The sequence below is a fragment of the Equus asinus genome, chromosome 21 (assembly GCF_041296235.1).
Source record: "Equus asinus isolate D_3611 breed Donkey chromosome 21, EquAss-T2T_v2, whole genome shotgun sequence".
NCBI classification, from domain to species: domain Eukaryota; kingdom Metazoa; phylum Chordata; class Mammalia; order Perissodactyla; family Equidae; genus Equus; species Equus asinus.
The window spans coordinates 35,523,232-35,545,750 of NC_091810.1; the positions used below are offsets into that span (position 1 = coordinate 35,523,232).

General features: G+C 40.3%; 1 protein-coding gene across 39 annotated transcripts in view; it reads left to right on the forward strand.

The window, feature by feature from the left end:
* The window catches only part of MAGI1 (membrane associated guanylate kinase, WW and PDZ domain containing 1), a 598,403-nt gene that overhangs the window by 474,773 nt on the left and 101,111 nt on the right, over positions 1 to 22,519 (forward strand). For all 39 annotated transcript variants that reach the window (XM_014859300.3, XM_070493532.1, XM_070493531.1 and 36 more), the window contains 3 exons: positions 3,682 to 3,801; positions 18,015 to 18,221; positions 21,879 to 22,080. In XM_014859300.3, coding sequence (XP_014714786.2) covers positions 3,682 to 3,801; positions 18,015 to 18,221; positions 21,879 to 22,080 — 529 coding nt within the window. The remainder of the gene's footprint in view (positions 1 to 3,681; positions 3,802 to 18,014; positions 18,222 to 21,878; positions 22,081 to 22,519) is intronic.

Consider the following 22,519-nt stretch of genomic DNA (forward strand, 5'->3'; position numbering starts at 1 on the left):
CACATGGGAAATCTGCTAGTTTCATTTTTCATCTAAAACGTAGCATTTTTGAAGTTCTTGATTATTTTGAATCCTTTCAGGAACTTAAGACCCAGGGGTTATTGTTGTCTTTAAAGTAAATCTGACAAATTGGTTCTAAAATTCTGGTTGAAAAAAATGGCAAAGATAAGGTGGCTACAGAAGGAGGAAAAACCCAACGTTGTCTGGTTTTAGAAGACTTTCAAAACCCAACAGTCTTTTGTTTGGTTTTATTTATGCTCATCTTTTTATGGGTGGAGATGGATTCAGTTAATGGAATTTTGGTGCAGAGACCCAGTATGAGAGTTGCCGTCTAGAGCATATTTAAGACAGATCCTTTCACAGCAAGTTTCAAAGAGATTCTATTCTTGCCTGCATTGGGATTTCCCAATATGATGTCGACTGTTTGTGTTTTCCAAGTAGCCGGCTGAACAGCTTTTTCACTTGGCTCCAAGACATCACACCCGCCTCCTTTGGTCCTGCCTTGCTGACTGCTGCTTCTTAGTCTCCTTTGAGGATCTTCCTCTTTTTCTCAGTTTCTAAAAATTACAAGGTTTTAGTGTTCAACCCAAATTTCTTGTCTTCTTTTTCTGCACACTCTCTCCCTAAATGATCCTTTCTGTCTCTTGCCTTCAAAGGCTGGTGGTTTACTGATCACTCCCAAGTTTATGTCCCAACCTCCACTCTGCTCTTCAGATTTATGTAGTCAACTGTCCACAGCTCTCTACACTTAGGTGTCTAATAGGCATCTCAAACATTACATGTCCAAAAGTCTTCTTGATCTCTGTAAATGGGACAACCCATTGGCACAGGTCAAAGAATAAGATGTCAGTCTTTATTCTTCTGTTTTTCTTACTCACTACATCCTCTCCATCAGCACGTTCTGGCTTCAAAATACAGACCTAGCATGGCCTGAGGAGTTGGCACACTTTTAACTTGTCTCTCCTGTGGACTGTGTTAACAGCTGTTTTAAGATATTCACAATTCGTGATAGAAATCTGACTGCTTCTTACTTCCTACGTCCTGCTGTTCTTGTCCGTGCCTGATTCTCTCTCACCTGGACGCTGTCATAGCCACTTGACTGGTCTCCTTGCTTCTGTCTTGCCCACTTCCCCTTACACTCTGCCCATAGCCTGGTCTCTGTAAAACTCAGTGATCTTTTAAAAATGAATCATGTCACGACCCTGCTTGAAACCCTCTAGTGGCTTCCTATCATCCTTAGAACAAAATATGACGTGTTGTCTGTGGCCTACATCAGCTGGCCCGTTGCTCTCATTTCTAACCTCTTGTCCTTTGCTCTGAACAACTGCTCTGGCCTTTTTTGCCCTTCCTCCAACATGTCAAGCCTGTTCCTACGTCAAAGCCCTTGGCCTTTCCTCTGCCTACAGTGCTTTTCCCATCACCTTTGCATGGCTCTCAATGTAGATGGCACCTCCTTAGCCAGGCTTTTCCTAATCGCCCGTCTAAAATAGCTTCCCTCCTCCCCACCGCGCTTCCTTCCTCCAAACACTTTCAAGCCTTTAGCTCCCGTCGCTCTGAGACGCTTTCTAATCCTTTCACCCAGGTTTCCTATGGGAGAATTATTTCCATCTGAAATTATATGCTGTATTCACATATATCTTTATTTTCTATCTTTCATAGTAAAATATAAATTCCATTAGGGTGGGAGCTTTATCTTGCTTACCAGTCTTTTCCCAGTGCCTAAATTGGTGCCTGGTGTATACTGGGGCCTCTATAAATATTTATTCAAAAGATTAAACATATAATGATCCATGTAGTGATATATATATATATATATATATATATATATATATATCACTTGAACTATAATATTCTATCAACTCGTTTCATTCTAACGATAATATAAACTGTAATATGTACCAATGACTATTGAGCTAGGCCTTCTAAAAGGTTTATCTCATTCAATACCACAACAAACCTATAGTGTAGGTACTGTTGTTATCCCTAGTTTGCAGATGAGGAAACTAAGAAATAACAGAACCTGAGGAACGTGCCCAAGACCACAAGTTGGGAAGCCAAACCATGAACCCATCATTCCCGCTCCAGACACCTGTTCATCAGCAGTATATGGTACTCTTTATGTTTCCAGAGTACCTACTGTGTGCCTGACCCTGGAGATATAAATTTAAAAATTGTGAATTACCTCAGAAGCTTGTCACCATCTGTCAGGGGAGCCAGAAGTGGCAACAAATTAGGAAATAGTACAAGCATAGACTTCCAGATCTACACAAGCAGGCTTCTTTACCAGAAAGCCCCAATATGCTGGGCGTGGTAAGCAAACATTTGTAAAACAACTGTTTTATGGACAATTGGCAGCTATTTAAAACCTCTGATTTCAGATATTAGAAAAATTGGGTTCATTTAAAATGTATTTACGCTGAGTAAAATATGCACTAGGTGTTAAGTTTTTTGACTTAGAATTCTGGGTCTCCACTGTAGGTGTTTGGCCATGATCGTTCCCATAGGCAGGTGAGCAGAGAGACTGCACTGTGCTGGGAACATTAGAGCCACTAGGTTCATACAGTTGGCTATTTAATTGCTTTAAATTTCCTAGGAATAGGGGGAAATCCCCGATTATTAAGTTCCTAGGAATACAGAAAAATCCCTGCTCATTATATAGGTCAACATTAATCTTAAGGCACCATACATAATGGTGCCTTGCAAAATGAGCCAAGTTAATCGTATCTCCTAACTTGAATATAGGAGCAGAAATCATGTATTTTACTCTTTTTTTGGTCTCCCATAATATTTAACATAGGTTCCTAGTACGCACTATATAATTGCTTCTTGGCTTATTTTCTTTTCTTGATTTATGTGTAAACCACATTCCTTCCACATTGCTTCCACACTTTTGGTTGAGATTGGGCTAAAATGATCGCTCTACAGCCCGGCACCTGAGCTGGGTTACTTAAATACTCTAGAGGCCCTATAGTATTTCTTAAGAAGAATTGTTTTATTTATTAGTCATTGAGAGAATGACCAGATTAATTGGAGAATTTCCTAACAAATGCAGTGTCCTTTCTCTCTAGTCAGAACTTAATGGGTGGCCTCTTTTTACCAAACATATTAATTACATGGAGAGCCGCAGCATTTTAATACCTGGGAGATATCCAACCACAGATCTTGGGCAATTGGAATGCTCTAGTGATGTGTTTATGCAGTCAGTGTCATTTTCTTCAAAGGGCTTACTACGTTGGAACTTGCCGGATGTACTGCGGAACCCAAGAATTTCGAAGCTTGTGATAAAAATATAAACCCCTTAGGCTCTGAGCTTAAGGAGGATAACTTTTTAGTATTTACTGGAGTCATAAAAGCTGCTGATTGTGAATGTTGTCTGTATAAAATCCAGTTCACCATTTTCATTCAGTGCATTTTTAAAATGATAAAGCTCTCCTCGAGTTACCTAGCTGTACTTTGTTTTCTCTTTCTCCTCTTCGAGGGTCCCAGGCCCCTGAAGGGTGGAAGTGAGGATGCTATTCTGTTAGAAATAAGTTGGCTTTCCCAGGTCCCTGTCCGGGCGGGTAGGTGTGCAGTCTTAGGTACTCCAGCTTACTGAACAGGTTATTTTAATTACACCTGGATGCGGAGCTTCCTGTTTTAGTGTACTGATGATTTGTTGTGCCTTTGTCTTGTCTCCTGCAGGCACAACCCGATCTCCAAGAGAAGGAGAAGTGCCTGGCGTGGACTATAACTTTCTGACTGTGAAGGAGTTCTTGGACCTTGAGCAGAGTGGGACTCTTCTGGAAGTTGGCACCTATGAAGGTGAGCTTATCTGTATGGTAGCCTTGAGGATGCCTTTCTCTTGGGTACTTCAGGGGATCCAGGGCCATCGAGGCAAAAACATTTTGGGGGCTAGTGAGGTCTTAACAACTATAGGAGACTGCAGTTCACCTTAATGTGATTAATAATAATAAAATACATGGAAGAAGGCTTTGTGGAGCTCTTTTTCTCTAGGAGTTTTCTCCTTTATTAATCTAAATATATGTGTGTATGTGGGCATGTATGGTATTAGAAGAGGAAAAAGAATCATGGTCAGCCACAAACTATGATCTTCTAGATAGTGTTTTAATTTCGAAGGACTGGAATGTCATTTTTACCACTAATTGTTTTTTAATGTATTTTTTGAGCATATAATACACTCCTCTCAAATTTCTTTACGTAAATACAAACATGCATGTGTGTATGTATATATACACTTTTTTTATTTCTTCCCTGTTTTACACAAAAGGTAGTATACAACACAGGCTGTTTGGTCTCTTGCTCTTTTATTTAATAGTATGTCTTACAAGTCTTTGCAGTTCAATAATAGAGCCCTTCTTGCTTTCTTTTTTAAGTGGCTGTGTAATCTCTTTGTCTGGGCATACCATAATTTATTTAACTGATTCCCTGCAGATAAACATTTGGGTCATTTTCAATTTTAAATACTCAAAACACTACTGCATGGAGTAACATGGACATTTCACACAGGTGAAAATGTATCTATAGGATGAGATCTCACAAATGGGACTGCAAGGTCAAAGCCAAACGTGGAGAAAAAATTAAAATTACATTTCCTGAAAACAGTATTATAACTTGATTACTGTTCGGGGTGTTATTATTTGATGAGCTAGAAGGGGTATAATATTAACTAGGTCAAATTATTAACTTGGTCCAGTTATTATGTTATGTGTAACTCTTTATAAACTCTCAAAATTTAGATTTATTGGATGATCACAGGGGCATTTTCAAGATTAGGCTTAAAAACAAAGGGTAAATACAGAGTAGGCTATTATTTTATTAGGAACTTTATAGCTTTGATGTGATAATAGCTCCTGTTCCAGGCAGTGGCCGACAGTTAAGAGAAGATCATAAATCTTAGAGATCTGATTCTGGTTTGATATTCTTTGGAGGGAGAAGGGGAAGAGTGTTATCTTTGTACCTACTGCTGATTTCCAAATTGTAAATATACGTTAGACAGTGTTTAGATGTTTTGGATGCTAATCAAATTCCTGATTGTGAATTCAGGAATATTTCCTTTGAGTATTGCTTATTATCAGTTGTCTTAGTTTCCTTGAGGTGTTGGGGTCTGACCAGTGCTTGCTGGGCTGGGAGGGGATCTGAGAATGCTCAAGCAAGGATGATTCCTGAAGGCCTGGGAGTGAGGTGAGGGACGAGAGGGGGGCTAAGTGGATGTGCCAGGAGCTTCTTCAACATGTCGTCATGTAGATGTGAATCTAGTTAAAAATTTAAGTGGCTGAGGATAGATCAAGTGTGAATCCTCTTTGGTTAGCAGAAAGTGAATTGTCCTTATCTGAAATCAATTATTATGCCCATCTGGGGAGCTTGAATCTCAGAATATAAAAAACATCCATTGGCATTTTGGGATAGGGCAAGTGTGGGAGTGGTTGTGCAAAGCCAAAGATTATTGGGTTGAAAAGGAGAAGCATGCGACTTAGCCAACAATTTGGGGAAAAGAAAAATTAACTCACTTTATTGAGATGTTTATGTGCCAAGTGATATACAGGTGGAGTCATTTTGTTTTCCCATTTAATTTTATTGCTCTGACAGAGGTAGCTATTATCACCCAATTTTTAGATGGGGATGCTGAGGCCAAATAGCATCTAGGAACTTTTTCAAGGTTGTACAACTGGTTCTAGAATGCTAGAGCCAAGAAGCAAACCCAGCTCAGTTTGACTTTCAGGTCTCACACTCTTTCCTGAAAACCCTAAGAAGAATATCCTGGATGTAACCAAAAAGTTGCAGAAATAACCCCTTAATACTTTCACCGAACTGCCTGCTGGGTAGCAACAGGGAAAAGTTTTTGGGAAAATTTCTGATCGTCTTCTATAAAAGTGCCTTTTCTGTGAATGTCTCTTGGTTATTTTCGAGTTGCAATTTCCTTGGGCCCAGCATTAATCCATTCCATTGTTTGGCTATTTGACTGTGCAGTGTTCTTCAACCTTTGACCTTTCAGCTGCGTAATTTCCCTACCATACGAGACAGCTCATACTCTTTTGGAACCGACTGGAGTATATCATGTTGACTCTAATAAGCTGAAAGCAAAATAGAATTTTTATGAAATGCCAGATACTGTCACAGGAGTAGGGTTGGATAGATCTTTAGAGAGCTTCCTCTGTCTTTGCCTCCCCTGGACCAATCCCTCGACGGTGCTGCTGTCTGCTGGACACTTAACAAGCATGCAGGCTGTGGCGCTGCCTGAGTTTGAGTCTTAGCCCCTCTGCTGCTGAGCTGTGTGCCCTCCGGCAAGTTGCTTAATGCTCCGTGTCTCCATTTTCCCTTCGGTAAAATGAGGATAATAATAGTGCTTCCTCACAGGTAGGATTAAATGAGACAATAATTGGAAAGGGCTGAGCACAGCGTCTGACACATGTAAGCTCTCAATCAGCGTTAGCTCTTATATTTACACACACGACTGGGCTGAGATGGCCACCCTAGTGGATTCCCTCCCCCTTCTATTATTAGTCAGTAAACCAGTGGATTTGCCAGTAAAATATCTTCATCTACTTCCCAGGTACTCACCATCTTTTTTCCCTGCTCAATTTTTTTTTCTCTCGGCCTGTCCTGGTTCTAGAGAGGAAAAATGTGCCACAACAACACAGAACACTCTTTAAAGCAAGACTCTTTAAACATTTTTAAATAAAAATATGTAATAAATGTGCATGATGGAAGACTTCCTATAGTAAAGGATATAAACATATTTAAGTCCAAATTACTTCCCCTCTTCCCCATAGGGAACTGCTGTTAAAGGATCAAGTGCAAAGATGCGGAAAACTTACACATAAACAGCATGTACATATGTGTTCTTGTTTATTTCAGTCTGTTCTTGCCTTTTGCACTTAGCATATCTTGGAGATCTTTTCACATTAACCCATACAGTTCCACCTCATTCTTTTTTTTTTCCTAAAGATTTTATTTTTCCTTTTTCTCCCCAAAGCCTCCTGGTACATAGTTGTGTATTTTTAGTTGTGGGTCCTTCTAGTTGTGGCATGTGGGATGCCAGCTCAGCATGGCTTGATGAGCGGTGGCATGTCCGCGCCCAGGATCCGAACTGGCGTAACCCTGGGCCGCTGAAGCGGAGCGCGCGAACTTAACCATTTGGCCACCGGGCCGGCCCCCCACCTCATTCTTTATAAATGCTGCACAGTGTCGCAGTGTATGAATATATGTAACTTATTTAACAAGTCCCCTGCAGAGGGACATTTGGGATCCTCTCCACTCCCTCTTTTTCTGGTGTTTTATAAACAATGCTGCAATGAGCGTCCCTGTGCTAATATCTCGCTACACTGTTTTGAATATATCTTTAGAGTACTTTTCTGGCAGTGCAGTTTTAAAGCAAGCCCTTCTCTGCAAATACAGTGTTTCAACAAATGTTTATTAAGCATTTACTTTGGTTCAGACATTGTCCCGAGGCAGGCACGGGGTATAACGTCCAGGATAGAAGACTAAAACAGCTCTGCTTGAGTTAGTTATTTTTGCCAACACTTGTCTAGTGTATCCTGTGTGCTGGGTACTCTTCAAAGTGTATTATATGCACTAACTCACTTGATTACCCGACAGTCCTCTGAGGTGGATACAATTTAACCTCCTTTTATGGAAGAGGAATGGGAGACCTGGAGATGACAGTTATCTTTTGTAAGTTCACATGCTGAGGCAGAGATAGAGCTGGGGTTCAAACCCAGGCTGTCTGGCTCCAGGGTTTGACTACAGTCCGTCAGTCTTGGAAGGCAAGTTAACTTTAAGCAATTTCAAGAGAAGTGATGAGTGTTCTGAGAAGGGAACTTCTGGGTGCTCCAGAAAAGCATATAGTAAAGATACTACATCTCATCTCTTGTCAGAGGAGGTCCCCATGAAGAAGTGACATTTGAACTGAAGCTTCTCAGAGGATTTCAGATGAGAAGCTGAGGGGACAGTATTGCAGTTTAGAAGTCAGCACTGGCAACGAGGCCTGAATCCAAAGAGAGTTGAGTGTGATGAACCAAAGGAAAGTCAAAACGTTGGTCCTAGAGAATGAGGGGCAAGGAACCGTGCCCTGCTTCCTTTAGAACCAATGTTATCTAATAGAATTTCTTCAGTGATACAAATGTTTAGTGTTCTGAGCTGTCCAACATGGCTACCACTAGCCATAGGTGGTTATTGTGACTGAGAAACTGACTTTTAAATTTAATTTGATTTAAACTAAATTAAATAGTCACGTGTGTCTGGTGGCTGCCATATTTTACAGGGCAGTTCTAGAATGAAAAGTTTTCATTCTAGAAATGAACTCTAGAAAGCTCTTGGAAAGCTTTTGCAAGGAAGGGTGAGGACCTATTCAAGAAGACCCTTCCCTTCCCACCCAGCCAACTTCACAATGCTGAGAACATCTTTAAGAGAGAAACTTCTTTGAAAAGCATAATTTTGAGTCCTCCCAAAGAGGATGTTACTTCGGAGGAGGGGTGATCTTCTTTTGAGGCTGAATTCAGTGTCATGTGATGTGACAGACAAGTAGAGCAAACCAATAAAACCTCAAGGCCTGGTAACCTTCAGAATATTCTTTCAGGTCCAACATTTGTTTGGAGTTTAGAATTGCAGAATTGTAGGATTTTAAAGCTAGAAATGTAGTCGAGCTCATCTATTTGGAAGATAGAACTGAGATCCATAGAGAGGCTGGTCTAAGAAAGTAAATGGAATTGGGGAAAAAACCTGGCCAAATGCCCATCACCCAGGTCATGTCACAGGCAAGACAGGGATGCCAGTATTTCCCATGTCTGCTGCCTGGAAGTGGATACTTCTTTTATAGACTCTGTTACTGGTTTATTCATTCATTTGTTAATGCATTAAAGATAAAATACTTAGCAAAACCAGATATGCTTGCTGTCTTTGTGAGTCTTATAGTCTAGCGCACAAGACACATTATTCAAATAATCACAGAAATAAATATTCAACAGTACTTGTGTTAGGATGTATAAAAGAGACCATAGGATGGGGAGAGTTTATCTCTGTAGAGTTGGGAAAAGCTTCCCCTGTGAAAGTAGAATTGAGATGGTCTCTGATGGTTGTTGCTAGATTTAGCAAATAAAAATACAGAACACGCAGTCTTGCATTTTCTCTGGCAACCCTAGCTGGAGTTAGCTTTAGACTGCATTGCTGATGGTGGTGGTGGTGATAAGTCTGCTGAATCTAGAGATACTTACGTGATGAAAAAGCTGGACTTGGTAATGGTTATTGTAAGAAGGAGGCGGCGCAGATGCAGGTGATGATAATCCTCCTAGGATGACTCCTAGTTTCTGTCTTACAAAACTGCATAGATGCTGCTACCATTTGCTGAGATAAGAAACTCTGGAGGAGGCCAGGTTTGCTGGAGGGGGCGGGGGCTCCGTGACAAAACTTTCCACCACCCACCAGCTGTGCTCCTGAGAGCTGTGTCTGTTCTAACAGAGTCCTTTCCTGGCTATTTAAGGAACCGAACTATCATCCCCCACAAAGCATAGAAGTTATTAGTGGAGCTTGTAATTGATCTTTGCTTTGGAATTTGAACAAACTCCTTATTCTGTCTCTAGACAGAATCAACATCAAGGCAAGGTAAGGCAAAGAAGAATAAACATCTTTTTCCTTCTTGGCCCAACTTCCTAATGGTGGCATTGAACTAATTGTGGCATTTGATGTGGTGCTTGAAATAAATCAGCACATGTCCCTTTTGTCTTGCCTTCCTTTTTTTTCCTGTTGACATTTTCACTCAGCAAGACAGGTTGCTGCCTCAGCCAGCCCTTGGGACTTCTCTAGGAGAGAGTTTACAAGGGATGAACTATTCAGTGGGGATGGGGTCCAAACATGCTTGTTTTACAAATGCCTCTGGGTAGAAGAGGCTGATTATACACTTGGAGCATTGCGAAGGTTTTCCCTCAGCATGGAAGTGCAGTGCCAGGGTGACATTTCAAATTGGAATTATGGGTTGCATATTTCTGCATGTTAATTAGGAAGGGGGATGTCAGCATTCAATAATGTTATTGTTTTGCTTCCTAGAAGGTCTGCAAAAAAGCAGCTGCCAAGGGTATACTTTTTGGGGACACAGAGATAAAGCAGGGTGAAGAGAGTTCTTGTTTGTCATTGAGGAAAACGAGACCGTCTGGAGTCCTTCTCTTTGGCAGGCCTTGGAGGCCGTCTGTTGTGATAAGCTCTTTTGGCAAACACCACCATGGAATGTTCTCTGTTGATAATGAAAGTAACCAAAGGGAATCTGTGCTGCAATTGGCTGTTCCTCTGTGTATGAACATGAGGAGGCTGGGGACAGGGAAGTTTTGCTTAGTTCCCTGCTCAGAGATCCCCAAAATTTCCTGGAGTTGAGAGCATAGATGTTGGAGACAGACAAATCTGTGTTTAAATGCTAATCATCACTTATGCATTGTGTGAATCTGTTTCTTCATCTGAAAATGGGAATATTGATGCCTTTTTTCTGTAGAATTGTTAATAAAGACTAGAGTAAGTGAATGTATGGGTAGTGACCTATGATAGGTACAGAATAAAAGTAACTTTGTTAATGTTGTTCTTTGAATATATGTATTTTCTTTTCTTTTTTTTGAGGAATATTAGCCCTGAGCTAACCTCTGCCTCTAATCCTCCTTTTTTTTCTGAGGAAGACTGGCCCTGAGCTAACATCCGTGCCCATCTTCCTCTACTTTATATGTGGGACGCCTACCATAGCATGGCTTGATAAGTGGTGCGTAGGTCTGCACCCGGGATCTGAACTGGCGAACCCTGGGCTGCCAAAGTGGAACATGCGAACTGAACCACTGTGTCACTGGGCTGGCCCCCTGAATATATATTTTGATGATACCCTCTTCTACCTTTTAGAGCTTTTATCTACCTACAACATCAGGCAACATTTAAGACTACTAGGGTTCATTACATGCTAATATTGTGCCATGCACAGTGCTGAATACTTTAGATACATTATCTAATTTAATCTCCACTAAAACCCTATTAGATGGATACTTTTCTTATCTTTGCTTTATACCATGGGAACTGAGGCTGGAAAGAGAGAGAACCCTTACCTTGCTCAAAGCTATTAGCGTATGCTGCCCTCTTTGGTCCTATATTCAAAGCCAAATGGCACTAGCAATTATAGGACAATGGCTTATTGTCCTGTGTATATAAATCATAGTTGTGTAGGGTGGAGCAGGTAGGAAAAAGAAAAGGAAAGGAAAGTGATGGGAGTTTTATGAATGATACCATCATGTGTTGAGCAAGCAAGTGGCAAAGTGAAGTGATGCAGATCTGATATATTCAAATATAATTGGTAGACTGGAAAGAAACTGCCATGAGTCATGCTATTAAAAACTGGATCCACAATATAGGTATTGAGGAGGATCCCAGACTGGAGTTCATGTGTATTGTCTCTACTTGTTCATTTACTCATTCCGGAAAGAATTATTGAGTGACAGTGTGTGCCTGGCACCATATTTAGGTCTGGGGATGCAGTGGTACACAAAAACAGATGTGGTCCTTGCCGACATGGAGCTTATAGTCTAGAGGTAAGATAGTTATTGATGAATCAAACAGTCTGACAAATATAGCAAACGGTGTTGGGAAGGAGAGGTACATGGTTCCCTGAGAACATAGAAGGGCAGCTTTTATCTACTTTGTGAGGTCAGAGACACAATCCTTGAGGATGAGTGGGCAATAATGGGACAAGAAGCAAAGGGAAGAGTGTTAAACAGAGGGAAGAGTAGTGCAAGAGCTGTGAGATGAGGGGGCCACAGTTGCATGGGGGGCTGAAAGAAAGGGATTAGAATAGAAAGAGCAAGGAGAGAGTTGCTGTAAAACGTGAGTGCAGAGTTGACAAGGCTCAGTCATGTGCGACCTTGAGGCCAAAGCAAAAACAGACATGCTGGATGTCTGTGTACTTAGGTACTATACATACATCTGTGCTTTACATAAAAAGAGTAAGGTTTTTTCAGCCACTCCCACACACGCAAAAAAATCCCAACTGTTTTTGCCCCTTGGGGTGATATGGGCCCACTGAGAATGTATGCTCTGGATTCCTAGCCATTTGTGGTCATTACCTTCCTGTTTTCCTGCTTATTTTCAAAAGCTTGTCTTGTAGGAAGAAGATAGATGAGTCTCCCCTACTCCCGCCCCCATACAAAATATGAAAGAAGCATGGGATGAGGGACAAAGGGCCTGAGTCCTGTTTACCCTGGATTAGACAAGTGACCCTAAGGAAGGCATTTCTGCTGCTCCGGGCCTCCGTGTTCCTCACCTACAAAAGAGGAATGGTTTTCTCTGACTCGTTTATTTTTGCTACACAAAGCGTGGCCCCTGGACCATCAGCATGAGCATCAGCATCACCTGAGTACCTGTTAGAAATTCAGAATCTCAGGCCCCGCTATGACCTACTGAATCAGATTCTCCATTTAATGTAACTTTATTGTTTGCACAAAGTTTAAGAAAACCAACGTATACGATGCAGAACGTTTGTGAAGATCATGTTTTAGTCACCTTGTTACACTTTATTTCTAGTGTCTAGCATAGTGCCTGGCTTAAAATAGTATCTCTGAAAGGGAATGAATGAATGAATACTAAATTTGTACAAAGTGAGAGGCTTCATAGACTTGATTCATTCTGGCTTAAAACTCAGGGTTACTGTCCTCCTTAAATATTTTATCAAGCTCTAAAAATTGATTTGCAGTCCCATTAATTTTTAAATGTGTGTCAGAAAATATTTTCTTTGGCTTGGTCATGGCCAAAGATTGTGCCTGTTAATTACGACCAGCAGTGGCTTCCTCTTACGTCTTCCCCTGCCCCTCCGCCCCCTAGCCACCATCCCTGTTGAATTTCATCGAAGAGCCAGTTCTGAAAATAGGAGCAGAGACACACACATTCTCACTTGGGAGTGAGCCGTGCCCCCACAAGAAGGATGTGTTGAGTAATGTGGGGACTGTGGGACAGTTGGGTTCATAACTCCTAGAAAATGTGCAGCCTGCCAATTCATAACCCAAATTAATTTTTTAATCATTTATAATTCTTCAGATGATTTTTATTTAATACCGTTAAATGATCTGTTTTTCTTCTGCATACTCTCTGTAAGGTTTGTGTTTCTGCCATGGCTAGGCTTGCCTGATTATGACCAGAGTGGAAACTATTGATAAGGTGGAGAGTTTTCGGAAGGCAGGAGTCATGCCCTCACGTGCCTGGGGGGCCAGGTGGAGTGAGGGAGTGAATAGAGTGGGCAGAGGCAGTGGAGATCCGTGGTCACTGTGGCAGACGGGGGAGTGCAAGACCCATCTTGCCCATTGTTGCGTGGTAAAGACAACATGGGATCACAGCATAAGCCCAGCGGCCAAAAGCTCAGGGACCAAAACCAGATTCACCCCAAATCAATTTACTCAAAGACCAATCTGTGAGTTTTTAAGGATTGTTTGAAGTTTTAGGTTTTCTTACATCCTTCACTGTGTCCATGCCGCTTTATCTGCCCATGCTTTTGCATTGCAACAACCTCACAGCACTCTCCTAGTTTGAGGCCAACGTGTTTGTCTCACAAGGGCTGGGGCAGACCAAGGGTAGGAGCAAAAACTTCTCTGCAGAAAGAGTTAATTCAGTGAGTGTCTTCCTGGTGAATTGTCTTTGGTCCCATACTTGTCATCGACATTGCCTGTAAGGGACAGAATCCAAGGAACCAGACATTACGGTTTGTCAAGCAGCCCTTCCCAGTATATCCAGATTTTAATCGGAAACATTCAGTCTTTAAATGTTGGTCACTCATTCAAGTTAATTTTTTAAATATGTGAAAAAAAAACCCATATCTGCAAAGGAAAGTTGAACCCTCTGCAGTTAGAAGACCACTAAGTAGAAGCTTTTCTGTGAAGGTTGTAGGCAGTATGGGAAATAAGAAATGCTGGAGAGATTTGAATAATAACACTGTCTCATATTTACAGCACCTCATAGTTTACAGGGTACCTTTAAGGAAGTTGTGTAATTTGATCTTCGCTATAATCCCGTGAGGTGGCTAGGGCTGGTGCTACCATTCCCATTTCACAGAGAAAGTATTAGACTGAGTGTCAGAAACTTGTCCAAGGTTATTTGGTCTTTGGCAGGTGTGCTTGCTGTTCCTTTAAAGGAACAGCACTCGGTTACCACTTGGCAAGCACTTCAGATACATTGTCTCATTAATCCTCCCAACAAGGTGTAATGAGCCTGGTTTTGAAGATTAGAAACATACACTATCAACGTTAAGTAACATTTATCAAGCCTCGCTGTAGTGGCAGACTTTAGCATGGGCTAAAGACTTTAAATGGACCATCTCATTTTATCCTCGTGACAGATACTCTGGGTAGAAACTAGGTACTCCTAGAATCCCGATTTCACAGAAGAGGACAAAGACTTTAAAAAATGGCTAAATGACTTGCCCAAGGTCACAAACCAATTAGTGGTAAAGCTGGAATTTGAACCCTGGGCTGTCTACCACTGCGGGGTGCTGAGTGCTGCTAATGCCTCCACGTTAGATTAACCCAGATGAAGCTACTGATATTCAACAGCTTGTCTTCCACAACAGCAATTACATATGCTTCAACCTGATGTATGTATTGTATCTGTCTCCAATCAATCTTAAACTAATTTCCAGAAACAGCAACAAGAATGAATAAGTGGATTCTTTTTTAGGGGAGTTTGTAGTTGCATTGAGAAATCTCATCATTTATTAACTTAAGAAAGACTGTGAACTTGAAAACTGAGGAAAATCTACACACATTTGTCAAATTTAGGTATAGCTTTTATTTTTCAGACGTTTACTTCTTTCCTAAACTGAGGATGTTTAAGTTTTAATTGATTTTTAAATGACAGTGGTTTTATGAATTTTGGTTCAGTGGCCCTGAAAATGAGTGATATGATTGTAAAATTATAAAATTCTGAGTAAAGGATCCCATGCTTTAGTCACATCTTTCAGTGGAAGATAATTATTTGTAGACGTTGGTCTTAGTGTAACTTCTAACTCAAAATGTACATGATGTTTCGGAATAATAGTGAACAGAAGGAATTAAAATTAAATTCAGTAGAGCTTTGTTTCTATTTTTTGTTCACTGTGAAGATTATTTTTTAAATTGTTAGCTGTTTTACCTTCCTAAACTTTGCTAATAGCCTTCACTCAATGAACAAGTCAATAGGTAGCCTAGTCTCAACTTCAGTGAATGCATGGACATCCTTTAAGGTAACCTTTGTGGAAAGGCAAGATGAATCTTGGTTCATATGTGTACTAATTCTTCCTTGCACATAAATTAGCCCCTTTAAACACACATGGTATGCCTTCTTCTGGCTGGTTCTGCTCAGTTCTTAGACCGTTAAGTGGGAAACTTGATCGAAGTTTTTTGAAGAGATTGATATATCACCTTCTGCAAAAGAATTGTAATGATTGAGTTGAGTACCAGCCACCAGAATGTTCTTCTCGGATTTATGTCTAGTGTCCTTCACCTTCAAACACAGTCCCCTTTAGTCTGCTGCTCTTCTTTTTTTTTTTTTTTTGTGAGGAAGATCAGCCCTGAGCTAACACCCATTGCCAGTCTTCCTCTTTTTATTTTTGCTTGAGGAATATTGTCACTGAGCTAACATCTGTGCCAATCTTCCTCTATTTTGTATGTGGGATGCTGCCACAGCGTGGCTTGACAAGTGGTGTGTAGGTCTGTGCCTGGGACCTGAACCGACAAACCCCAGGCCGCCGAAGCAGAGCGTGTGAACTTAACCACTACACTACCGGGCTGGTCCCAGTCCGCTGCTCCTCTTAATTTGTGTGTTTAGAGTTCCCCTGATGAAACACACCGTTACATCACTCTCAAAGAAAGTGGGTGTGTATGTTCATAATTTTGGTGACTCAAGAAAGTATCTTAAAAGAAATAGTATTAATACAAAATTTTATTTATAAAGATAAAGGCTGACAGAAACAAATTCATCACCTTTGTGTCTCATGCAGAGCAGCACCTTACTGTCTCCTTTTTACTTTTGTGCTTGTATCATAAAATGTGTATTTTATGTAATTGTAAGCTTAGGTTAGCCAATGGGATGAGAGCCTTGGGAAAAAACAGCATGTAGAGGACTTAGTATTTACAAATTCTACTATGTTAGACATAGAAGTGCACACGTTGCTTAGGATTTATTGAAGGGCTCAGTATGATTTATCTTTCTGGGCTTATTCTTAAAGATGTGAGATGGTGAAATGGATCAATAGCATTCTAATATTGATTTTTTTATCATGTAGTCAGTGAATATTATTGATTATAAGCTGTATTTTTCAAACTTTGGTCATTCATGAATCACCTTCATGATTTTTTTCCATATCTGAATGTAAAGTCTATTATTTGCTTGAAGTTTTCTTTAAACTAACTTACTTTTTAACTTGTTTTCAAAAGGAAACTCATCACTACCATTGCTGTGATTTATTCAGTTGATTAGTCTTTTATATGTAGCTGCCTTTTAATCTGTTAAAAAACAGAATTCAACTGAGTAAGTTTGAAGATCTAACTGGCTTCAGTCAATGATTCATGAACTGAGCAGCATCCCATCCAGCAAACAGAAAGGAGCTCCAAGGAGCTGTACAAAATGGAAGAACTTTAAAGGCGAAAAGAGGATGGGACAAGGAAGTCATAAAAAAAGAAAGTATTGTTTCAGGCAAGGGCACCTTCCTTTAGGGGAAGGGCAGGGGTCTGTCATGCACATGACCTTGCTAGTGCTGGTCATGTAATTTCAGATTGACTGGTTAAAGGTCATAATCCTAGGAGAGGATGAAACTGCAGTTAGGTTAGATATTAAGTCTTGGTTTTGCTGTCCTGGGGCTTAGCCCAAGTGACTCTATTTTGGGCCTGTTATTTCTTTTTTAACAAAACTTTAAGATTAAAAAGAAAAGTCAATTTAAAAAATATTGGTTTTCACTAAATTGTGTGTGTGTGTGTGTGAGGAAGATTGTCCCTGAGCTAACATCTATTGCCAATCCTCCTCTTTTTGGTTGAGGAAGATTGTCACTGAGCTAACATCTGTGCCATCTTCCTCTATTTTGTATGTGGGTTGCCGCCACAGCATGGCTTGGGGAGTGGTGTGTAGGTCCATGCCCAGGATCCAAACCCGTGAACCCTGGGCTGCCATAATGGAGCATGTGAACTCAACCACTATGCACCAGTTTGGTCCTCACTTAATTTTTTGAAGTTGACTTTATATTACTACCATAACTTACTAGTTATGTTTTTCTAGTGCATTTAAAATATATATGCACTAATTAAAATAAAAAATTAAAATGTAAAACTCCATCCAAGTACTGCTCAGAGTCACTTAACACACTATCATCAGACCTGAGCCAAACTTTGGGAAAAAGTGGCTGAAAGTGAACATGAGTAATTACTAACAGGGTTACTCATAAGGGGTACCATGCCACTGTTAACACAGAGTTTTCTGTTAAAACTTGGCAAACGTTTGTTGCCACCCCGCATGACCCTGAGAGTCAAGCCTGCCATTCACTTAAAGAGGCGCCACGTGGTGTTCACTGTTCTCCTTCTTAAATATTGCCCTGGTACCCTGTTGAGGAGTCCCCTTATTAAAGGAAGGTGACCTCAACTTTGTGGGCCTGTAAGGGTGCCAGCAATAATTAATTTTTTTGTTTTGTATGAGACTCACTCTAAATTGGATTCAGCATTATGCTGGTGCATATATGTAAAAAGGTGACCAATTGAAATTCAAATGTAACGAGGATGAAGTTTTGCTATTCAGCACAGCAGCCTTTGTTTTTAGCTCTAGTAGGTTCTTTGAACCAAAACAATGCAGCTTTCCTCCTTGCTTCTGAAATCACCATGTCTAGCTGGGTAGGAATGCCATCTTTTCTAGCCCATTCCAGAAGTAAAATACAGTTTGTTCTGGCTTTCCAGTTTAGATTTTGTTTTTAATGTGCTGAGAGATTTGGATGTGAAGACTTCAAAAAAACAAAGTATTCTTTCTGAAACATGCAAATGTGTCTCTCCATCACCTAGGAAACTATTATGGGACACCCAAACCTCCTAGCCAGCCAGTCAGTGGGAAAGTGATCACGACGGATGCCTTGCAAAGCCTTCAGTCTGGCTCCAAGCAGTCCACCCCAAAGCGAACCAAGTCCTACAATGATATGCAAAATGCTGGCATAGTCCCTGCGGAGAATGAGGAGGAGGATGACGTTCCTGAAATGAGCAGTAGCTTTACAGGTAAAGACCAGACCCTCCTCCCCCGACATGGGCTTGCAAAGAGTTATGACATTTCTATTCACAAGAGGAATTCTGAAGGCTCACCAGAATTCAAACTGTGACCACACAATGCTTGGGGAAGAGGTGGTCTTTTCACTAGTCTGTTCTTCATGCCTCTTTGCAAGACTGTTTAACTTCACTCAAATATCTTAAAGGGCTGGAGGGAAATGTCTGTGGAAGGGAACCAAGAATAATCAGCATTGTTTGTTTCTCTCCAAAATGATATATGTATAAGAGTATTTGCATTTCATTTATTTATTTCTTGGCCTTGCCGCTGCTCCATATTTATAGCTGATTGCTTATAAAGAGAAATATGAGAATTTGCTTAACAGTTTAATATCAGTTGATGCTGTATGGAAGGCTAACAGCATCATTTTATCTCCCACCTTTGTAAGTAGAGCTACAGTGGAAATAGATCATGTGTTCACTTAACTTATGCACATTTTACTATATGCCCTAAAAGAGAGAAAGATGGAAAAATAGTAAATACTCTAAGATTATATCTTGCAAATGCATTCTATGTTAAATAGTATATATTACTGATTGTATTATATCTTTATATATACATTCAGGGCTATCTACCTGCAAGCTTAGGTATGCTGTATTTTATGAAGAGGTCTTCAAGGACAAGGCCTCTGGGTAAGGCCATGCAGGTTGGGTATTGCACAATTCCAGGGAGCCTCATTCACAGAAGCTATAATGTATGTTCCTTGGGTTGGTGCAGTGACCTACAACCATTCAAGAATATTTTTCAGTATGAGGGTTTGAACTTACAGCAAGTCAAAATGTAACAACTGTGTAAGACGTGAGTAATTCCAGTCTATGATGCTGTGACTTTGAAGAACATCTTGCTTCTTCTGTTTTTCCTATACTTAAATACTGGCATTATTGCTGTATATGTATATGCAGCATATGAGATCTTCCTCTCTCATACTGGCCTTTTCTGATATCACCACACTTCAGACATTGCTTGTTTTGACTCGGCCCCAGTAAAGAAGAAATTAGTAAACTCTGTATTTTCCCCTTTGTGTTACTAAGTCTAATAGAATGTTTAGGAAAAAGTTTGTGTTAATTGAATGCTTTCTACAGCCTGTATGGGCCTCTCTGGGGTTTTCTCTTTCATTAAACTCAAAAGCCTAAAATTCTTCAAGATGACAGTTAAAAAAATTTTGATGGCTTTATTGTCATAACAGTAGCCCAACCCTTCTGTAAGAAGCAGTGGATAAAGAAGGAGGAGGCGTGGTTCCTCTTTTTGCTTGAGGAAGATTGTCGCTGAGCTAATGTCTGTGCCAGTCTTCCCCTATTTTGTGTAAGATGTTACCACAGCATGGCTTGATGAGTGGTGCTAGGTCTGTGCTTGGGAATCTGAACCCGTGAACCCCGGGCCGCCGAAGTGGAGCATGCGAGCTTAACCACTGTGCCACCTGGCTGGCCCCTCCATTTTCTTAATGAGAATGGATTAGGCCAGTGGCTGACCTATAGTTGCAATATCTAGGAGAAATTGGCCATCTTTTTAAATATGTACTTTTTTTTAAATCAGCTGGTTTCATGCACTTACTCATTTTATCCATTTATGGGTAGTCCTCACTGATATGAAAGCAGATTATGACAAAAGGCCAATATTTCTTTTAAAAATACCTAATACTTTAATATCTTGATCTTTCAACAAATAAGAATAGCAAATCTGGATATAACCTGAAAAATAAATGTGGTCACAGAAGCAGAGGACCTTGAGGGTAATGTGCAGTGAAATAGTTCTGCCAGGCTGACTGGATGGTCCCCAACAAGCATGTATGCCTTTATTTGTCCTCCATTTATTAGGTAGATTTCTTGGGAGAAAGCAACAACAAAGTAGGGGTAGTTGACTGTAGGTCTTGATGCTTTTCCTGTTTCTAACTACTATAAATGTCTGTCTCTAGAAGCCACACCTCAGGAAATCTGACCCCATAAAATCCCCAGTTGAAATTCTGGCATCAAAGAAAAACTTCTGGGCCCAGGTCATCATTGCTAAAGTCAGTCTGATCATTAGTTTCTGCCCAAAAGAGAAAGCCAAGTGGCACCTGATTGTCTTCTTCAGATTCCTGTCTTACACCAAGAAAGCCAATAGGATGCACAGAGACAGAACTGTTCTTGGGAGAGGAAATCAGAGGTTCAATCAGGGATATTAGCCTTTCTCTATCTTTCATGTTTGCTTCCCTCTATGTGGGCTTAATTCCCAGGCAGGTCTTGCCAAGCTGTGTCAAGATGGTCACCAGCCCCTACAGCATGAGAACCTGTCAGCTTAATAACTTCAGTATCAAGAGGCCACCTCTTGCTTGATGGTTCCAGCAAACAGTTCCATGCCTGACATTCATTGGTTTGCCTTGGATCATATGCCTGATCCAATCACAAAGGCAACAGTGATAAGAATGCAACTTGGCCCCACCGCATGAGCTCGGAGTGGGGTTAAGTCAATCCCTACCTGGACTACATGGACCTGGTATGGAGGGGGTGATTTCCAAAGGAAGATCTGAGTAGTGGTACCAGAAGAAGGGGGGATAGATACGGGGCAGGGAAAGAACACAGGCAACCTCTTCAATGGTGGTGGAATTTTGGTGGAGTTGCTTGTTTAATAGGTGTGACATGTCCTCCATCCAACTTTTGGATTACCTTCATTCTCATGTGTGTCATTGGGAACTACTCATCAGAGAAAAGATTTGAAATCAACCTGTTATTATTCCTCAGTCTGCTTTCAGTAAATCAGAAATGTCTACAGGAGAATTATTCTGGGAGATAGAAAATAAATACATCCCCTGATTATTACATTTTAAAGCCCCATGGAGACTGACATTTAATATCATTGGCTTCTATAAAAATTCAACCAGAATGTCAACAATGCTGTTTGTGGATATTTCGATGACATCACCTCTTGTTTCTAGTTAATCAGAAGGCAAGGAGACTTATGTACTTAGAGCCTTCTTTTAAGACACAAATCAAATCAGTCCACCTACATAATACTGTTCTAGGGGGAACTGTCTTGGTTTTCACAGAAACATTCTCCTCATGTTTCCAAAAGAGTCTCAAATCTGACTCACTGGTATAACTGTCACCATATTCTAAATTTTTGTATACTTTCCAGCTTTATTTGTCAGTCTTTGATCTTTGCCAGTGTCTACCAAAAATATTTTCAATAGCCTATGCAAAATGGACAATAACGCCCTTATATCTGTGTTTTCAGTGTGGACTTTCTTCTTGCCCCCAAATCTTCTGAGTCATGAAAACAAGTGATACCTCTGATTTATGCAACTCAGTCTGTGTTTTGATGGCTTCTTAGTTTAAGAGACTTTAGGATTTGAGTTATGGATTTGTTTCTTCTTTGACATTCCCAAAAGTGTGAGCAATGCATTATTTAAGGATATTTTTCTCTTCTTTCTTTTTAGGTAAAATAAATTTGGTCCATCATTGTGGTGCTTTCTATTAAAAGAACTTTCATCTAAATAAAACAGAATATAGTCAGTGGTCAGCAATTGGGAAGGGACAAGGGCTTTTAAGAATATAGATGCTTACAGTTGTGAACTCCCTGGTTTGGGGTATGATGCATGATTTTTTTTCCCTCTCTCTCTCCTCATAATTAAACAGCCGATTCTGGTGACCAAGAAGAGCACACTCTCCAAGAAACAACACTACCACCTGTGAATAGTAGCATCATCGCTGCTCCCATCACGGACCCTTCTCAGAAGTTCCCTCAATACCTACCTCTTTCTGCAGAGGATAATTTAGGTCCTCTACCTGAAAACTGGGAGATGGCCTATACCGAAAATGGAGAAGTCTATTTTATAGAGTAAAGTATACCATTATTTCTACCTCAATTTCTCCCTTTCTTTCATCTCCTTCCTTCCCTCTCTCTAGCAGTTACAGATGTAAATTAAATCTAAAAGGATTGATCACACACTGATTCTCTTATACAATTTAACAAGCTTTGTTTAAAAAAAAAAAAATTAGCATAGCAGCCTAATTATTGAGTCTGGAAAACTTGAGGAAGCATAGGGTTATTAATTTCCCTAAAGGGTTAGTTAAATTAGGGTGTATATATAAATTATAGTATAATATGTAAAGAATATATTTAGCCGTTAATAGGTAAATCCTTGCTGTTTCTTTCTTATTTGGGTTTCAGTTTTCTTTTTATTGAGCTTTAAGAGTTCTTCATTTATTCTGGATACAATTCCTTTATCATATTTGTGATTTGCAGACATTTTCTCGGAGTCTGGGTTTTGTTTTTA